Below are 19,314 nucleotides of genomic sequence, written 5' to 3'. Positions count from 1 at the left end.
TAAAAAGAAAGAAAAACAATTTGAGCTTTAGGATCCAATGTCTCTGGTTCCTACCTATACAACCTTGGGACAGTTAAGTAGCCTCTCTAAGCCTCCATTTTTTCATCTATAAAGACAGAAGGAAAATGCAATAGAATCTTACTGCTGTTTACCAAATACTGGTAAAGTTCTTTCCAAGCACATCACAGTGTTGTATTTCCCGTCCCCACAATGGCTGGGTGGGGCAACGCGATTAGTCCTGGCCAATGAGTCACGAGCAGAAGTTGATGGGATTACTTCTGGGCCAGAGCATTTAACTGGGAAGGCAAGATCCTACAGCACCCTTTCTTGTTCCTCTGGCACAGTAACTGGCCACATTTGAGATGGGCTGCTGTCAGAGGGTCTCTGAGTGACCAGCATAAGCAGAGCCCTCTTATGGATCTAAACTGGACAGGCAGCATGAGCAAGAAATAAAAGTTGTTTTAAGCCATTAAGATTCTGGGTTTGCTTATTACTGAAGTATAGCCAAGGCTATCCTGACTGATAAAGATAATTTCTATCCTATAGTGTTGTGAGTATTTAATAAAGTAATATTAGAAATATTTTTCACAGTGTCTAGCATACGATAAATATTCAGTAAGTGACAACTATATTCTTATGTTATTACCTCTCTTTCATAAATTAGAATACTGAGATAGCAAAATATTCAGGACAGAGTTGCTTCTGTAAGACTGTAAAGTCAGAGATCTTTCCGTAAAGTCACCCTTCTCTGGTCATCTGACCCAGAAAAAAACAACTCTCTAACAGTTATCTTTTTGTTCATATATTTGCCTTTTTTGTCATTGTTCTAAAACCCTCCCTCTGTTACAGAAAAATAAATTTCCTCTTATTCTTTGTTTTCTGTTAGTTTGGTGTTTATATTGTTTAATAATAAATTCTGTCACACAGCAAGGCATTCTTTATGCAAGATTTAACAATCAACCTCTTCTAGAATTTGGCTGCAGCCTATCTTTCAGAATTCATCTTCTGCTTCCCTTCATAAACTTTCTACCCATGTTAGTCTGGTCTATAAACTCTGATTAAAATATAAGATGTTCGTTTTCTACTTGGAGTTTTTGCTTAGGTCATTCTCTTTCTTTTTTTTTTAAATGGATATGCATATGTTCCTTCTTTTTTTAAAGATTGGCCCTGAGCTAACATCTGTTGCCAATCTTTTCATCTCCTTAAAGGCCTCCACTACATAGTTGTATATTCTAGTTGTAGGTCCTTCTAGTTCTGCTGTGTGGGACGCTGCCTCAGCCTGGCTTGATGAGTGGTGCTAGTTCCACGTCCAGGATCCAAACCAGCGAAACTAGGCCACCAAAGTGAAGCACACGAACTTAACCACTCAGCCACGAGGTTGGACCCTGCTTATGTCATTCTAACTGAAATCTTTCCTCTGTCCAGTTTTCTAACTCTTTTTAAAACTTTGACTTAAATTCTATTTCTACTACAAAGCCAGCTCAAATTCCTACTTATTTGAAATATAATTTCACATGATTTCATACTTGTACTACTCGTACAAAGAGCCTTGTACTACTGCAGGGTCATAAAGCCTGGAAATTGCATTTCCCAGAATCCCTTGCCAGTAGGATTCTGGTTAATTTCTTCCAATGAGAAACTCCCATGGAATCTGGAAGGCAGAGGAGATGACCTACTTTGAGTACTGTAACTGACTCACAGAACTGACCAAAAATTAAATCAGAAGACAGTTAGGTTTTTCTGTTTTTGAGGGCATTTACTGTCAATACCTCTCAAACTAAAACAAACAAACCAACAAACCACCACCACTACCACAAAACAAATCAGCCCAGAGTGAAAAAACGTTATTTGCTGTTCAAGAGTTAAAACCACCCCAGAGTCACCAAACTTTCAGGAACACGAGGTGAGCTGTCATTTAAGGAGGACACACTCGCTATATCCACTTCAAGAAGAACAATGACAACGAGGGGATTCTAAAAGGTGAAGGCAGCGCCATAGAGAAAAGGGACGATGGAGTTCCTCACAGAAAGCAGAATCTAGGGCTAATCAAAGCACCTCCTCTACGTCCTATGCATGGGTATGTGTGTGCACTGGAGTGTGAACGAGGCTGTTTATTGCCCTGTTTGTAAAGGAGGTGGGTGGGTGTGGAGGGAGGGACAGGCAGTTTGTCTTATTTCATAGCTTCTCGGACCAAGAGGAACTGTGTCTAGATCTGATGGAGTATTGACCTATCACCCAGAAATTGTGGAGCTTGAGCTGGTGGTAATGACTGGTTCTTTGGATTTTCTTCCTTGTGGAAGGATTGTGTTTTCTGCGTTGTAAGAGAAATCAGAAAATCTATTTGGCAAACAGAAGGGCAGGCTGTGGCAACAACAAGGTTATGTATTCACCATTGCCTATTTCATTTTCCTCTTCCTGGGCACACGGAGAAACCACACTTCCCAGACCCCCACGAATGATCTGAGTTCTGGAATGTGAGTAGAGGGGACAAGCTTGCTTCCGTGCTGAGGCGGTTAAGTGCCTGTAAACTTTGCACATGCCTTTCCTCTTCTTTTTCACTGCTGACACGAGAAGCCCCGTTTTGAGATGACACAGTTGAAAGACAGAAGCAGCCTGTGAGCTGAATCACTGCTTGGAGGCTTGCTGCCTAGGAATCCCACCCCACCCGAATGAGACGGTGAGAGGAGGGAGAAACCAACTTTTTGAACAAAGCCAATGATATTATGGGGATGTTTGTACAGAAGTTAGTATTAATAACCTTGGTCCTAAGTGAAGAACTAGGCAAACCAGGGGAAACTGGAATAAAAGGTCAAGGAGATCTTCAGGATTAGTAAACAATCATAGCAACCAGGCTAAGATTTGGTTGTTGGCAAAACAGAACAGCAAACCCAAAGGCAGATCTGAGATCGGAAAGTCAGTCTAGCACATGGGATGTTTTAATTCAGTTGCTGCACGTATGTCCGGTCTCCTGCTCAACCTAGTTCCTTGAGGTCAGAGACAGTGACACCTTTGCATCCCCAGCACCTGGCACAGGACAGAGGTGATGAAATGTCCAAAGCGAGCCTAAGCTTCGGGGTGTTTACCACAGCAAGGCAGATATGTAAGAGGAGATGATTCAGGCCAGGGACGGTCAGGGATCAGGTATCTAGACTCAGTCTTAGGAGGCTGGGCACTCAGGACCAGGGAGTCCAGGCAGGCTGTGCTCTGGATTCCATGCAGTGCTAACCTACATACTCTCACAGAGGTCCTGCTGTTCCCTGGGCTAGGGGTCAACTGCTTCCAGCATCTGCAAAGAGGCGAAGGATAAAGATAGCGGTTAAATGGGCCAAATGACTAAGATTAAGAGAATATGCAGGTACACCTAGATATACCATCAACTTTGTATTGTGTAAAATTACTACTTAACCCTGTATTATTTTCTATTTGACAGTACAGCTGTATGTTATAAAATATCACAGAACACAGGAAAATACTATCCAAATAATTGAACCTATCTGCCATTAATTCTAAAAGATTCCAAGAATTCTTCAAATAGATTAGTAGTGACTTAAGAAATGAAATAAAGAATATGCTTATAATAAAAGATTTAGTCATAGATATAACTCTAATGATAAATGAATAAAGTTATTTACTTTTTAAAATCTTATGCCACTAAACATTGAAGAGTGATTTGCAAAGTAATCTCCCAATATAATGAAAGAGGCAAAAAAGAAACAGAATTTTATCATCCAGCACCTACAGAGGAGAATGCAAAAGGTGGAGCTTTTTCCATCTAGTGAAATAAACATACACTCATATACACAAACATATAGGGGCAGAAAAACTAGATGGAAAATTTTAGCAAGAAAAGCTCAAAAGAGACAAACCAGGAAGAGATACACATAAACCCCCAAATCTTAAATTCCTGATATAATTATGTATTTAATGGCTTTTGAATCCTTTCCAAAGGAAAAATGTACTAGATTTGACTAGACTTTTACAAGAGTAAATTCCCCATAACCAAAGACACACTGTTTTCATATAGCATAAGAGAAAAAATTGATTGGCTCATTCGTTCCTTCTTAAGTATTTATCAAGGGTTCACTATATGTCTAGCATTGTAAAATCATTTCCCAAAAAAAAAAAAAAAAGAAAGGAAGGAAGAAGAAAATGACATGATCCTACAAAAGAGTTCTCTAATGTAATAAAGGACACTCAACACATCAAAAGAGGCTGTTAGCAAACAGAGCAAATATAGGCAAAAGAAGTGATCACCGAGCTTCAGTATCACATCACACAAAAAATATATTTAAGATATGTCTATGAAGGAAATGCTGGCAGACGTTAGGAGATAAAGAAGGGCTACCATATGAATAACAGACACAGAGACGAGAAGACAGAAAATATTAACAACCAGAGATCAACAAAACCGGAAAGACACAACAGAGAAGCAGTAAAACTAAAAGCTGCTTCTTTGAAAAGACTAATAAAATAGATAAATCTCTGGTGAGCCTAATCCAAAGTGAAAAAAAGAGAAGGTCCTAAAAGATAATATTAGAAATTTTAAAAGTCTGTAACTACAAACAAAATAAAGATTTAAAAAAATAGGGGGAAATATTGAAATGTTTTATGCTGATAAATTTCATTAGTTAAAATAGACAATTTCCTAGGAAATATAACAAAGTTAATTCAGGAGAAATAGAAAACATAAATAGAACTATAGGCATTAAAGAAATTGAATCAGCAGTTAAAAATCTACTTACTAAAACAAATTTAAAAACAAACAAAACAAAATGAAAAACAAACCAATAAACCTCAGCAGAACTAGACACTTTTATGGGTGTGTTCTGCCAAATATGGAAGGAACTGATAATCCTCATTTTAAACTGTTTCAGAGATTAGAAAAGAGAGACTCTCCTCAACTCGTTTTATTAGGCTAGTATAACCTCTACACCAAAAGTAGATAAAACAAAACATATTTATAAATGTAGATTCAAAAGTACTGAACAAAATATCAGCTATCCAAATCTGACAAGGTATTTAAAAACACGTATCAAGGCCAAGCGCAAAACTGGTTTATTCCAATGATGCAGTGTTGGTTTAAGGTTAGAAAATCTATCAACATAACTTCCCACAATAAAAGAATAAAAGAGCAAAACCATGCAGTTATCTTAACAGATGCAGAAGAAAACATTTGCTAAAATTTAACGTTCACTCAAGACAAAAACTCTTAGCAAAGTATAAATATAAGGGAGCCTCCTAAAGCTTATCTACCAAACACCTGTAGCAAAAGCACATTTCTAATAAGTATATGTGTGAAAAAATACACATGAAAACATAGACACTAACTACTTTCATATGAAACCAAAGAAGCAATTAAATAGTTTATTTGTTCATTTTTGAGTCTTTATGAGGATCTGCTAAGTGCCCGCCATTGTGAAAAAGAGAGAGAGAGAGAGAAAGAGAAAAGGAAGGCAGAAAAGGAAGGAAGGGAGGAAGGAAAGAACGAAGGAAGGGGGAAGTCACGCTAATAGTAAAAGTCAGATGTAGAAACTTTCCCTTAAAATCAGGAAGCAAGTCAAAGAAACATGTTATTAGCACTTCATTTAACCTTATATTGGAAGTTCTAGAACACAATACAAGAAAAAAGAAATTAAATGATAAAAGGCTTGAAAAGGAATAAACGATGCTCATTATTTCCAGACGATGTGACTGTCTACAAGGGGAGTCAAAGAGAACTGATCAGCAAAATATTAGAACTAATAAGAATTTGGCAAGGTTTCTAGATGTAAAGGCAACAATAAAAATCAGTTTGACACTAAATATCAGCAACAAAGTTTGAAGCCATAAAAAGTATTCCATTTATAATATCTAGAAAATGTGAGCTATCTAGGACATTTAAGAAGAAAACTATAATTTTTTTAAATCAAAAGACATTAAAGGGGTCTGGCCCTGTGGTGGAGTGGTTAAGTTCATGTGCTCTGCTTCAGTGGCCATGGGTTTGCCGGTTTGGATCCTGGGCGCGGAGTTAGGGACCACTTATGAAGCCATGCTATGGTGGCATCCCAGATAGAAGAACTAGAATGACCTACAACTAGGATATACAACTACGTACTGGGGCTTTGGGAAGAAAAAAAAGAGGAAGATTGGCAACAGATGTTAGCTCTGGGCCATTCTTCCTCATCAAACACCCCCCCCCCCACAAAAAGTATACTTTAAAAAAACAAAAACAAGCAAACAAAAACCAAAAAAGACATTAAAGAGTACCTGAGCAAACAGAGAGCTATACAATGGCCACAGATAGGATACCAATTCTCATGAAATTAATCTATCAATTCAATTTAAATTCGAACTAAAATTTCTCATGAAACTTGACAATATTCAACTGTAAAAGCAAAGAATCAAGAACAGCCAAGATAATTTTCAAGAAGGAAAACAAAGTTGAAGGAAGGTGTCCTAACAGATATGACTAATGGAGACATTCTGGTAATGACATAAGATAAACAGATACAGCAACAAACAACACAGTCCAGAAATAGACAGAAAAAATTTGATACGGAATAGAAATGATATTTCAAAATGGTAAAAAGATGAACTAGAAAGCTGAGTTGATTTTCATACATAGAATTAGATTGCTACTTTATGCTTTACACAGAATTTAATTTCAAATGGATTAAGATCTATGTATACGTAAAGCAAAATTGAAAACTTTTGGAAAACAATAAAAAAAGACTTTTAAAATGATGTCATGGTGGGTGAGGATTTCATAAACAAGATGTAGAAAAGCACAAGAACTAAAGACTGATAAACCTGACCACATTAAAATAAAAAGTTTTTATACATTTTTACATTGCGACAAAGTATTTGGAACGTATATAATTGACAACAGCTAACAAACAAACTCTTACAAATCATTAAGACCAACAACCCAACAGTAACATTGGCAATGACAGGGGAAGCAGTACACAGGCTAATGGTCACAGATATGGCCAAAGTTTAATAAACATGCAAACAGACACAGGAAAAGCTGCCCATACGTATTAATCGGGATAGATTACCTTATAGTGAAGGTACAAATTAACCCAGAAATCTCAGTAGCTTAAACAAATCTGAGATTTATTTCTCAGTCATGACATAGATCTGATGCAAGTTGGCAGGGGGCTCTGCTCCAGAAAACTCACTAAAGGACCATGCTCCACTGTCCAGCTGCCGTGCTGTAAGAAAGGGCTGAAGAGTCATGCACCAATGTTTGAATTCTCTGCCCTTGAAGTGACACTTGTCACTTCTGCTCACAGCCTATGGGCCAGAAGTAGTTGACTGGCCCCATGTAACTGCAATCGGGCTGGGAAACAGAGGGGAATACATGGATACTCAGTGAATAATAAATGTCTCTGTGACAACTAGAAATTAGAGAAATGCAAATTAAGGCAATAGCAAGAGGCATCTCACACTCATGTTGAGGGAAACAACAACAGCCAAAATTCTGATATTACCAAAGATTGGTTAGGATGTGAAAAATGGAAACAATCATACACAGCTGTTGAGGATGTAAATTGGCACAACATCCTAAGAGAGCATTTTTAATGCCGGGACAAAGATGTACCTACTCATAACTCTTCTTCCACAGGTGCATAAAAAGTGTCATGTGAAAATTCTTCATTTATAAATGGTTTGTAAAAGCAAAATATTGGAAATGATCTAAATATCAGAGACAATCTAAATGCTGGAAAAACCTAGAATAATGACTAAATAAACCGTGGTATATTCTTACTGAAAGCAAATATTGATAAAGCATATTAAAAGAAAAAAAGTTGCAGAAAGTAATGCACTGTATACTTTTTTATATAAAGTTTTAAAACCCACAAAGCTATAAACATTGTGTATCAATATATAGATATGTAGTTAGCCTATAATAACACTCATGGAAATGATAAATATTAATTCCAAAATAGTGTTATCTTGAAGGAGGAGAGATGGTATGTTAGAGTACATTAGCCGTAAAAGTATTCCTATCTGCTAATTCTCCTATAGGTAATAAAATCTAAGAAAATAATACTCTTCAACATTCAAAAGTTATTCTTTATTAACACTTACATAGTAGTCCTTTTTATATTAATGATAAATTAGAAACAGTCCCAAATGTTCAAACTGTCTAAATATATGACAACACATGAAATATGATCATTATTAGGTAGGATAATGTACATTAAGCAGTCAGTACAGTGTCTGGCACTTGATCGATGTTAGTTATCATCATCACTACTACTTCTACTACTACTACTATTACTTTTATTAAAAGCAAGCATGCAAACTAGGGGTTGATGCATGGAAACACATAGCGGAAATAATGTTAATTGGAAGAAGCAAAACACTAACTAGAATGTACCCTGTAATTAAAGCAACATAAAATAAATGCATGTCCTATTAACAATGATTTTAAAATAACTTGGGAACTTGGTAAAACAATGATTATTAAGTTACTCTATTAATTTATATTAAAATTAAATTATATTGCCATGAAATTTCCTCAAAACCCTACATTATTTTAAGTTTCTAGTTTACTTTGACAATACGCATAGGCATTTTGAAAAACATTTAAGAAAATACAACTGTGACAATTAATCTCATTATTTTATTGAAGAAAATCTCCCTCACAAATCATTCATGGTCCCTGAAACGATTAACCTTTGGAAAAAAAGAACAATTTAGGAGTTGCTTCTACTATATAGTTGTTTACTTGATAACTGCATTCTTTATCACACATTTTATAGTTAATACGACTGTTTACTAAAGGAAACTACAAAAGCATAAGGAGAATCCAATGACTAACCAAAACTATTATGTGTTTGTAACTTTAATTTTTTCAGTATATTTTTACCCACTGATAAAAGTCAGAAAGAAAATAATCATTGATTTTATATTCATCCCAGCACTGAATGAATTTGATATTCATCCTCGTATAATGACCTGACCTTGAATTTTTTGCTGAGGTCAAGAACACAGCAACTGCAGTGGGAAGTCTAGAGCATACCTCAAAGGAAGACAGAAGAAAGATAGTTTTCTTCCCTCAGTTCACTGGATCCTCTTCAGAGTTTACACTGTGACCAATGAATATAGGTTGTAAAGCTGAATCAGAGTCATGGCACCTGCGTTTGGCAGAAAACGACTGTCTCCTCTCCTCCAGCCATGACTGTAGTAGGTTACCACGAGCTGTGTCTTTCAATGTTCTACACCTCTATAAAAATCTATTTAATGCTCTCTTATCATCCATTCTAATTATTTGTTTGCATATGTAGTCTACACAGTATTGGGCATAAAATGGTCATATGACTATGTCCTTGAGCTAGCAGGGCTGATGACCATTGCTCATCCAGGAAGTGTCATGGCACTGTGTAATAGAGGTATCATTTCTTTTCAGCTTGGACTCAGATCAAGAACTGCTTTCCCACCTAAGGAAGAGAAATATAATCCTTCCCATTGCCTAAGAGCAGAGACAACAGCTGGCAGAGGGAACACAGATGGGGACAGATGGCTTAGACTAGAGAGACAGCTCCAGAGCCAATGGACATACGCCATCTCTGGATTACATCTCTAGCCATATAGAGGTCAGAAATACTTAGCTGTCCAAAGCAAATACAGCTGTAATTAGAGATGTCTGAGAAAGACAGCTATGGAGGCCAAATGGAGTAACGTTAATATCAAGGAGACACATCATTCTCATAACTCACTTATTCACTCTAGAAAGGACACACTAACCATATTTTGAAGATGTTCTCAGCTTTAGCTTTCAAAGATCAACTGGAAGAATAAAGATCTTAAGAGAAAATCTTGGTAAAAGAGTGCCTTATAATCTCTTGTAGCTCAGCCCTGTCTCATTTCTGGGGTTTGAAATTACAAATATTTTAATCACCCCTAAACTAAGCAGAGCCTAGTTTGCTCATATAAACTTAAAGTTGCTCACGTAAGGCCACAAAGAAGCTAACGTTACAAACCAAGGCTTAACCAATGAAGTGATTTCTCTACTGAATTAGTTTGGTCACGAACCATACAGCAAGACTTACAGAGGATGATAAGTGCACATTAATTATTAATTCTGCAATGGCCTGAAATAGTCCAAATGGGATTAATTTAATAAGAGTAATAGAATTCCTTCAAACAATTTTTAGGAGAGGTTTCAAGATTATCTTTTATTTAGGAAGTGATTCTTTCAGGGTCTCTTCACCTAAAAGCAGTTACACCAACATAAATGAAGCTAATAAGTAAATGTTACCTAAAAATTTTCCTCAAATTCTACATTTTTCAATGCATTTACTTGATAAATATATTTTTGACACTGAATATATAACTGCACAGTAAACAGAATTTCTTCTCTACATTTGAAATTACATAATTATATGTAAGTTTGCACACACAAATATTTCATTGAAGAAGATACAAAGCAGTTTGAATCTGGAGAAGAAAGCATGATAGATAATTAAAATAATTTTCCAAAAAAAAAATCAAGGTGGAATAAGTTTTATAAAGAAAGATGTTTTTATTTCTTTTTAAAATAAACTGTAGACTCTAACCACAAATAAGACACTAAGTAATGACTTAATATTTCACTTGATTTGCCTTTAAAAATAAAGCCACAATTATTTTTATAATAACTTGCAATTAAAATCAGACACTAGAATTCTTTTAAATTTTGCCTACAGTGGACTCAAAGTTTGGAGAACATTTTGTCTTAGAACTAGAAAAAAAAGTAGCTCTATAAATGTCATAGTGGCCAGTGAGGAATACTATACATTCCTAGTAAAAAGGAGAAGTTCTACTCAAAAGAGATTAAAGATCAGAAAGGGGTCCTAAAATTGATGCAACCACTTTTCTGGTTGGACAAACAAATGATCAAATTCTCATGACATATTTTGGCTTAAAGGACTTTTTCTTTGCACTGACCAGAACAATTATGCGCATTTTGGATTTTTCTTAATAAGGAAAACAAAATTTTACACATTCAACCCTTTATTCTGCCACACGTATGACAGTTATTTTTTCTTATCAAAATTTACTTAAATACTTTCCACAGATCATGTGTTACTTCTATAATTATTAAAATCAATAAAGTGATTTCTATTTTGAAAAAGAAAAATGATAGTTGGACATTTTATTTTACCCCTTGAAGTAACCTAGGAAATGTTTATGACACTTGGCTATTTCCCATGTTGTAGGCTGGAAACAATTCTGATTGAGCAGAAGTAAAATCGCTACTAAAAATATCACTGTCTGTTAAATAACAGGAGTAAACTGAGAATTTTTGGATGAACATAACCTTGGATTAAATGTACTAAATAATAAGTGCTTTTTATACCCCCAAGTCCGAAAAAGAAAAAAAAGGCTGAGAGAAATGCAAGCAACAGAGCACAGAAACACGACAACATAAAGAGTCTTGCTAATGTTTCACATGGTAGCCTAGAGAGCAAACATCACTTACCCTGGTTTTTGGACATGGTTTCTGCATCTCTCTTTCTAAGTCTTTTGTTAGAAGCATGGGCAAGGAGTTCTGACAACTGGCCTCCTATAAAAGAAGTTAAAAGAAACATTAGAGACTAAAGAGCATTACCCTAGCCAGAAATTACAATGTAGTGAAAAGCAATTTTTCAGAGCGACAAGGCATTTCTGGATTGACTTGCTCACAGCAGAAGCTAGTGAGATTGCAGCGAGGAGTCATAAACGTTTTTTCTTATTTGTCACATACAGCAGTGAAGTGATCCATAAGATGGTGCTGGAGTAGGTGTGGGACACACAGGACATATATATTCAAAGGTGACCATTAAAATTCTCATCGCCACTATCACGTTCCTTACACATCAGCAGACAGCTCACCTCTTCTCTGGAGAACTGAACAGTTAATTCTCCAAGATATCAACCACCAAACTTAGAGTTGCCAACTTTCCCCACAGTATTTGCCAAATGAGTTCTGATCCTGTAAATATTTTATCTTAAATTCCTTCAGGTAGTTCAGCAAACTACTATTGAATAGTGATAGTTTCATACCAATATCCTAAGTGAGGAAAAACATCTGAGTTTCGTTTCCAAAATTATCAAGCTTCTAAGTCCTTGGTTCACACCAAAATAGTACATGCAAAAGTAATAGCAGAAATGACAAGGAGGCAGCTTATGTGGAGTTTGGATACATTTACTATTTACCTCTACATGATCAACAAAATCAATAACGTTATTTTTGAAAAAATAATGTAGGGTCTCACTTCTGAATAGCCATTAACTTGGATAAACTTTCCATGGATGATTCTACCTCTAAATTAAGATAGAACAAAAATACCTAAGAGGAAAATTACAGACAACAATAAAGCTAAGGAGAAAGTAAGTCAGGTTTATTTCATTTGCTCCATAACCTTCTCTTCTGCATTCTGTTTCATCCCCAGTGATGCCTACCATTCAGTCATCTAAGTCATGGCGGTTTTTTCCTGTTTACTTCAGGGTTAATTATAACGTTTTAAACAAAACCGCAGTCTACATTCTTTATAATATTACTAAAATTTGCTTCAATTCTATTCATTTATTTCTAAAAGGAACAGTATATTACCAGGATAAAATGTCACTAAAGAAAACAATACTACTTACTGCTAATAAATATTTACTGAATCTTAGGATGTATCAGGCACTGTGCTAAACACTTTGCATTCATAATGCCATTTTGCCCCCAACAGTCCTACGAGTTAGGTACTATTATCATGATTCTCCCTTTAAGGATAACAGTGAAAGCTTACAAAAGTTAAGTAACTTGCTCAATGTCACAGAGGACTCAAACAAACATGGTTCTGTATAACTTTAAAGTCTGAGCTCTTATCACCTTTATATACTACTACTCATTCAATATACTTGACATCTGAAACCACTAGGTTCTAGAGCTGTAGCATTTGAAAGCCAAAAGAGTTTTTTAAAGATCAACTGGCCTACGCGCCTTCTCCCCCCAATTTTACAGATGAGAGACTCGGATCCTGAGGTGATGTGCCCAAGATCATACAGCGAGTGGCAGAGCTGAGACCTATGCCTGGACCACAGGGCTGTCTGCGGCCCCTGTTCTCAGCCTTGTGCCAGGGAACAATACTGCCCGGCTCAGAGGGGATCCAGAGGCTCTTCCAAGCTGAGGCGTAGCTGCAGGGCTGCCAACACTCTCAGCTGACTGTGGCCTCATGTACGGCCCTAAGGAAGGACCCAAGGGGACATTTCTGAAACCCCAAATAAGTGTGCATTCCAGTCCTACCCTTTCCCACCAGTCACAACACCTGCTGCTGGTAAGCTGCTTACTGGAAATAACGAGTGAACCCATTCCTGCTTCTGACTCACTGTGAGAGGGATAAACTATATCCAGCATGACATTTAGACGATCCAGGTGATTAACTGCATAATCCATTGCACAATTTAACTACACTTGGATAATATAATCATGCTTTATCCTTATACCCCATTTTTAAACTACTGGTATGTAAATGTTAGAAAGTGATGAGAAGAAAAAAGGCTGACCTTAAGGGAAGTTAACAGGAATAGCTGAACCTTTGTTTATAACTGTCTGTTTACAAATGCCTACAATTCCTTCTTCCTTATGCACAAACTCAGAGTGACAGAATTTCTTTATTACTCCTATTTTCTCTCCCTGTCCCTTTGAATTAATGACTATAAAGTGATAGCTTTTCCTTATAAGACTCTGAAAGAATTTCCTATAAACTTTTATCTGAAAATGCCACCTACATGAATTATGTTAATTTTTTATGACTTTAAATTCAAAGCACAGAGACAAAGTGAAGTTTAGTAGTCAGAGCACTGAACGAGGAGTCCAGAGATCTGGCTTCTCAGACTAGTTCTCTAACTAACCAGCTGTAGGAACTCGGGCAGGCATTTTGACCTCTTGGACCTCTCCCTCAGTTCAAAGATCTATAAAACCAAGGGACTGGATTAGATAAGCTCCAAGAATCTTGTCTAGTTCTTAAATTTCACGATTTTATGATTTTATGATTCTTCCAGGAAGAAGCCATATTTACTGACAAAAAGATAAGCCACCACCTGTTGAGAGTTGCATTCCCAACGCCCCAGCAGAATGCTGCTGAATTCTGGCATGTGCCCATGCAGTGAGACGTGAGCCAGGGGGCTCCAGAACCACACGACACAGGGAACATTTCCTGCAGGGCCAGCGTTACTCAGATTTCTGGAGAAAAATTAAGTAATTCAACTTGTACCTCAAATAAGTAACTGGTAATAACTTAATGTATTCTTTCAAAACATATCTTATGGGATTAAGTGAGAATCAATTGATGAATGAATAAATAAAGTATGGTATAGCCACACAATAGGACAATATACAGCTATAAAAAGGTATGAAGTCCTAATACCTGCTGAAAGCACAGATTAACCTTGAAAACACTATGCCAAGGAAAAGAAACCAAACACAAAAGGACACATGGTGTGTGATTCCAGTTACACAAAACGTCCAAAATAGGCAAATAGTCACAAGAAGTAGTTGAGTGGTTGACAGGGGCTGGGAGGAGTGGAGAATGGGGAGTGACTCCTAATGGCTCCAGTCTGTATGGGGTTTCTTTTTGGGGTGATAAAAATGCTCCGGAATTAGGTAATGGTAATAGTTGTACAACTTTGTAAATACACTAAAAACCAATAAATTGTATATCTAAACAAGTGAATTTTATGGTATGTACATTATCTCTAAATTTTTTAAAAAGCCATTTAAAGCAAGGCCCCACACTCTCAAGGCAAAGAGAAGAGACCTTTTGTGTTCGAACTCTTCCCTTAAAGGACTTCCTTGAAAAGGCTTGAAGGGGAATGTTTTGTGTTTAAAAGTATTAAACTTTACGTGGGTATAAGAATTCACTCAAATATTAACTGAACCCTATTACAGGTGGCATTCCAATGCTGGTCACTGGAGAATGAAATGCTAAACAAATTAGACAAGAATCTATTATATAGAGTATATTCATACTTATTTTAAACTTTTGGTCTAGTTAAATGAGACTTTTGACTGAACTGATTGCTCACTCTAATGACTTTTGTGCAACAACCAATTGCTTAAACCAGTTGTGTCACTTTGGTATGCATGAAAACACCATTTTAAAAATACAATAGGGAAGGAAAAATACCTTGCTTATTGTGACTTTGTTACCTTTACTATTCAGCTACTAATGACATTAAAAAATAGAAAAGCACTGGCTGTTCCCTCAGCCTAGCACACTCCTCCCACTGTCATTCACAGGTTTGTCCCCTCACTCCATCCGGTCATTGTTCAGTTTTACTAGAGAGCATTCCCTTCCTGGAACACCTTATCTCAATGGCCAATGCTCTCCCCTCCCACTTGACACTCCCTCTCGACCCTTTTTATATATTTCTTCATAGCCCTCAGCCAATATCTGACTTTAATATTTATTGGTTTGAATGCTTTATTGCCCATCTCACCCTACCCTGTAAGAGACTTGATCCGTCTTGCTCACAAACATAGCCAAAGGGCCTAGAACAGTATTTTGCACATAGTAGGAGCTCCACTGGTGTAGCGGATGAGCAAACCAATGAATGAGTAATATCCCTTTTCTAACCTTTCCCAAGCCTCTGTACATTCTTCCTGTTTTTAATTCCCTCCTTAATCAGCTTACAGTTCATGATCCTTCATTCTTTAGCTAAGACCCTTAATTTCCTTCCTCCAGTCTTCAATCACTGAATTCATCTCACAAAAGTACAACCTTGGATGAATTCAGCTATATACTTTCTCTGTGCTGGGAACAGAGCAACTGAAAGTGGCTGGAAAAATATTATACAATTGGTTGACTGTTTCATGTTAAATTTATTACCATAAATCTTGAATGAACTCCCTCTAATGCACAGCAATCCTGCTATATTTCTTTAGTAACTAGACTTTCCACTCTCCCAGATGATATTCCATGCCTTCTGTCTTCTCAAACCTCTTTCCTTCCATACTTGCTTTATACTTCATTGGAAAAACAGAAGCATCAGAACAGAAACTCCTCATTGTCTTACGATCAGATTTACAAACCTAGCTGCAACCATCCATCCTCTCTGCCTTTCCCCCAGTTAACAATAAAAGATAAGACCCTAATCCTATCAAACAGCCATTCCTTCCAAATGCACCCTGGATTTTATCTCCTCACACCTTCGGGAGGACTTCACTCCTTCAACTACCCCCTCTCACCCCCTTTCCATCAGATCATTCCCATCAATTGCAAGCATGCTCTGTAATTATGTCTTTTTTGTTTTTAAAACAACACTTCCTTAACCTTACTTTTCCCACTAGCTATGGTCCCACTTTTTTGCTTTCCTTTACAGCAAAACAACTGTCTTCACTCAATATTTCTACTACTTCATCTTCAATGCCCCCAAATCTGTTTTGTTGTCACTTCTCCACATAAAGTGCTGAAAACAGTCACAGCTTGGTCTCCATCTTACTCGAGTTCTTAGTAACATCTGACTCAGGTGACTCCTTGTTCCTGAACTACTCTATTAGCTGCTACAGCGTCACTGGTAGGGGAAAAACACTGCCTACCTCTCTGCTGACCGAGTCCACATAGTCTCCTTGGCTGCTGCTTCTCTTCTACACAATAAAGTTACTTATCTATTGGTTATTGGTTTATTTTCTGTATCCTCTACTAAACAGAAATTCTATGAAGGCAAATAATTGGTCTCCTGTACTCACTACTATAAGTACAATGCCATAGAAAAATGCCTGGGATAGTAGGAGCTCAATAAATATTTGTTGAATAAATGAATGAATGAAGTTGGAGTAACTCAAGGGTTGATGCAGAGAAGTCTTCTTTTCCCAAATCATACAATGATCTCATCACACTTCCACGGCTTTTAAATACAACCAATATACTAATGACTCCAAAGTTTCTATCAATATCTTGACATTTCTCCTGAGCTACTTATATCTAACTGCCTTCTTGGAAATTCTACTTGGTTGTCTAATAGGCATCTAAAGTTAGTAGGTCCGAACCCGAGTTTTTAATTCATCAGCAAAAAAATTCTGTCAGTCCTTGAATTTCTTCCCCAGATTACCAGACAGCATCCAGTTGCTCAAGCCAGTATCTCAGGTATCTACTTTGATTCCTCCTTTTCCCAAACCTCCCAGCATCTGGTCCGGTCAGCATTTTCCAAAAGAAACAGATTCATTCACTTCTCTCCACATACGCAGCCACCCCAGTCATAATCATCATTGTTGACCTAAATTACTTCAATCATCCTGCCTCTACAAGCTTTGTATATGTAAATCAGATGATGTCACTTCTCTACCAACATCTTATCATTATTCCTGGAGTAAAATCCAAACTCTTTACCATAAACTACACAGCCCTGCAGGATCCAGCTCTGGCCTACTTCTCTAACCTCATCTCCTACCATCTGCCCTCTTCCTTACTTTGCCTCAGGCACAAAGGCCTTCTTTTCTATGCTTCAAATACTCTCAAGTCTTTTCTTACCTTTTAAGCATTTGCCCTTCATACTCCCTCTCCCTGGAGCACCTTTCCACCATGTCTTCAGCATGGCTGGTGCATTTTATCCTTCACCTCCTAAGAGAGGCCTTCTTTAACAAGCCCATCTAAAGTAGCTCCCCCTGAGTATGCTCTTCTCTTATTAGCCTGCTTTATTTCAATCACAGTACTCATTCTAATTTGTAATTAAAAATTTCATTTATTTTATATTTATTTATTGTCTATCACCTCCAGTAGACTTTAAGGCTCATGAGGATAAGATTAATGTATCCCCAGAATTCAGTAGGTATTTAATAAGTATTTGTTGAATGAATGCATAAAACAATGTCAACTCCTACACTTCCCTTCCCTCTGGTATGAATTTCAAACCATTAAACAAATGTGACGCATCTCCATGGTATTTGGAACCAGATAATAATACATACATTTTCTCATTACCTTGGTAATATAACGATGGGTGAAGGTAGGTGGAAAAGAAGCTGTTATCATGACAGGAGGAGCTGTCAGAGAGCTACATTTGGTGTGCTGGGGTCAGACCCTCAACAGGTGATTTGGTTGAACTCCCGAGAGACGATGACAGAGAGCAATGCTGATATGATCACAAGCTGAGGGAGCAATGCTGATATGATCACGAGCTGAGGGAGCAGCCCCCGCCTGAGGCCTCTCCCAGAAAAGAACATAGAGAACAGTGCCAGGTTGCACACAACCAGGATCCAACCAACGTTACTGGTGGCTTACAGACCGCTCTTGACAACAACATAAACTCTCCTCTGAAATTCATCTGCATCTATAAAATGAATTTTAATTTCACTGACTGTAAAAAAGAAAAAGGATTTTTTTAAAAAAAAACTCAAAAGCAATATGATGTTATCTTTACATAAATGAAGAGAATAAACTGAATTAAGAGATACCACTTAAGAGATCTTTACTACATATACTTTTGGGAAGAAATGTGTAATTCTCAGCCTTGGACCAGGGAAATAGAAACGGAGGAGGTAAGAAGTAGTCAAATTCTGGACTTGTTATATTTACTTTATAAACTGCAACTATAATATTCAAAGGTATAACCTTAATTGTCGTTAAGTGTATTAAAATTCCCTTTGCAGAGAACGGCCACCAGTCACTTCCGCATAGAGAAAAAAACGAATGAGAACGAAATGTAGTAGGGATGGTTAAATTAAATCAAAGATTTTAAGCATCATTAAACATTAGAATTTGGACTGTTGATCTTAATATTACAACCCAATGTAGTTTTCTCTTCCTTCAGCTCCTCTGTTACCTCATTGGAGAGGCCTTTTGTAACAATCTCATCAAAAACAGCTTTCCCCAGTTACTCTCAACTTGCTTATTTTTGTCGCAGTATTTACCGGTTTAAGATTGGTTTAGGCGTCCATATGCTGCTCGAGGACTTCACATCTATTCTTAATGCAGGTATACCTCATTTTACTGCGTTTCACTTTACTGCACTTCGCAGATATTGTGTTTTTTTTAGAAATTGAAGGTTTGCGGCAACCCTGCCTCGAGCAAGTCTATTGGCGCCATTTTTCCAACAGCATTTGCCCACTTTGTGTCTCTGTGTCACATTTTGGTAATTCTTGCAATATGTAAAACTTTTTCATTATTATTCTATTTGCTATGGTGATCTGTGATCAGTGATCTTTGATGTTACTATTGTAATTGCTTTGGGAATCCACAAACTGCACCGATATAAGACAGTGAACTTAATCAATAAATGTCGTGTGTGTTCTGACTGTCCGGCCATTTCTCCCATCTCTCTCCCTCTTCTCAGGCTTCTCTATTCCCCGAGACACAACAATATTGAAATTAGGCT

General features: G+C 37.0%; 1 protein-coding gene and 1 long non-coding RNA gene across 15 annotated transcripts in view; one reads left to right on the top strand and one right to left on the bottom strand.

The window, feature by feature from the left end:
* LOC138923617 (uncharacterized) overlaps positions 1–9,031 on the top strand; it is a 31,504-nt gene extending 22,473 nt beyond the window's left edge. The window contains exon 3 of the long non-coding RNA XR_011437492.1: positions 8,910–9,031. This is a non-coding gene — a long non-coding RNA (uncharacterized lncRNA). The remainder of the gene's footprint in view (positions 1–8,909) is intronic.
* FAM13A (family with sequence similarity 13 member A) overlaps positions 1–19,314 on the bottom strand; it is a 316,899-nt gene that overhangs the window by 157,039 nt on the left and 140,546 nt on the right. For all 14 annotated transcript variants that reach the window (XR_011437490.1, XM_070263412.1, XM_070263416.1 and 11 more), the window contains exon 6: positions 11,453–11,536. Coding sequence is in view for 13 of the 14 variants with exons in the window: in XM_070263412.1 (XP_070119513.1) it covers positions 11,453–11,536 (84 nt within the window). In the remaining variant the exon portion in view is untranslated. The remainder of the gene's footprint in view (positions 1–11,452; positions 11,537–19,314) is intronic.

The sequence above is a fragment of the Equus caballus genome, chromosome 3 (assembly GCF_041296265.1).
Source record: "Equus caballus isolate H_3958 breed thoroughbred chromosome 3, TB-T2T, whole genome shotgun sequence".
Classification (NCBI taxonomy): Eukaryota; Metazoa; Chordata; class Mammalia; order Perissodactyla; family Equidae; genus Equus; species Equus caballus.
The sequence above is the reverse complement of the archived record's forward strand: the minus strand, read 5'-3'. Positions and strand labels throughout refer to the sequence as shown.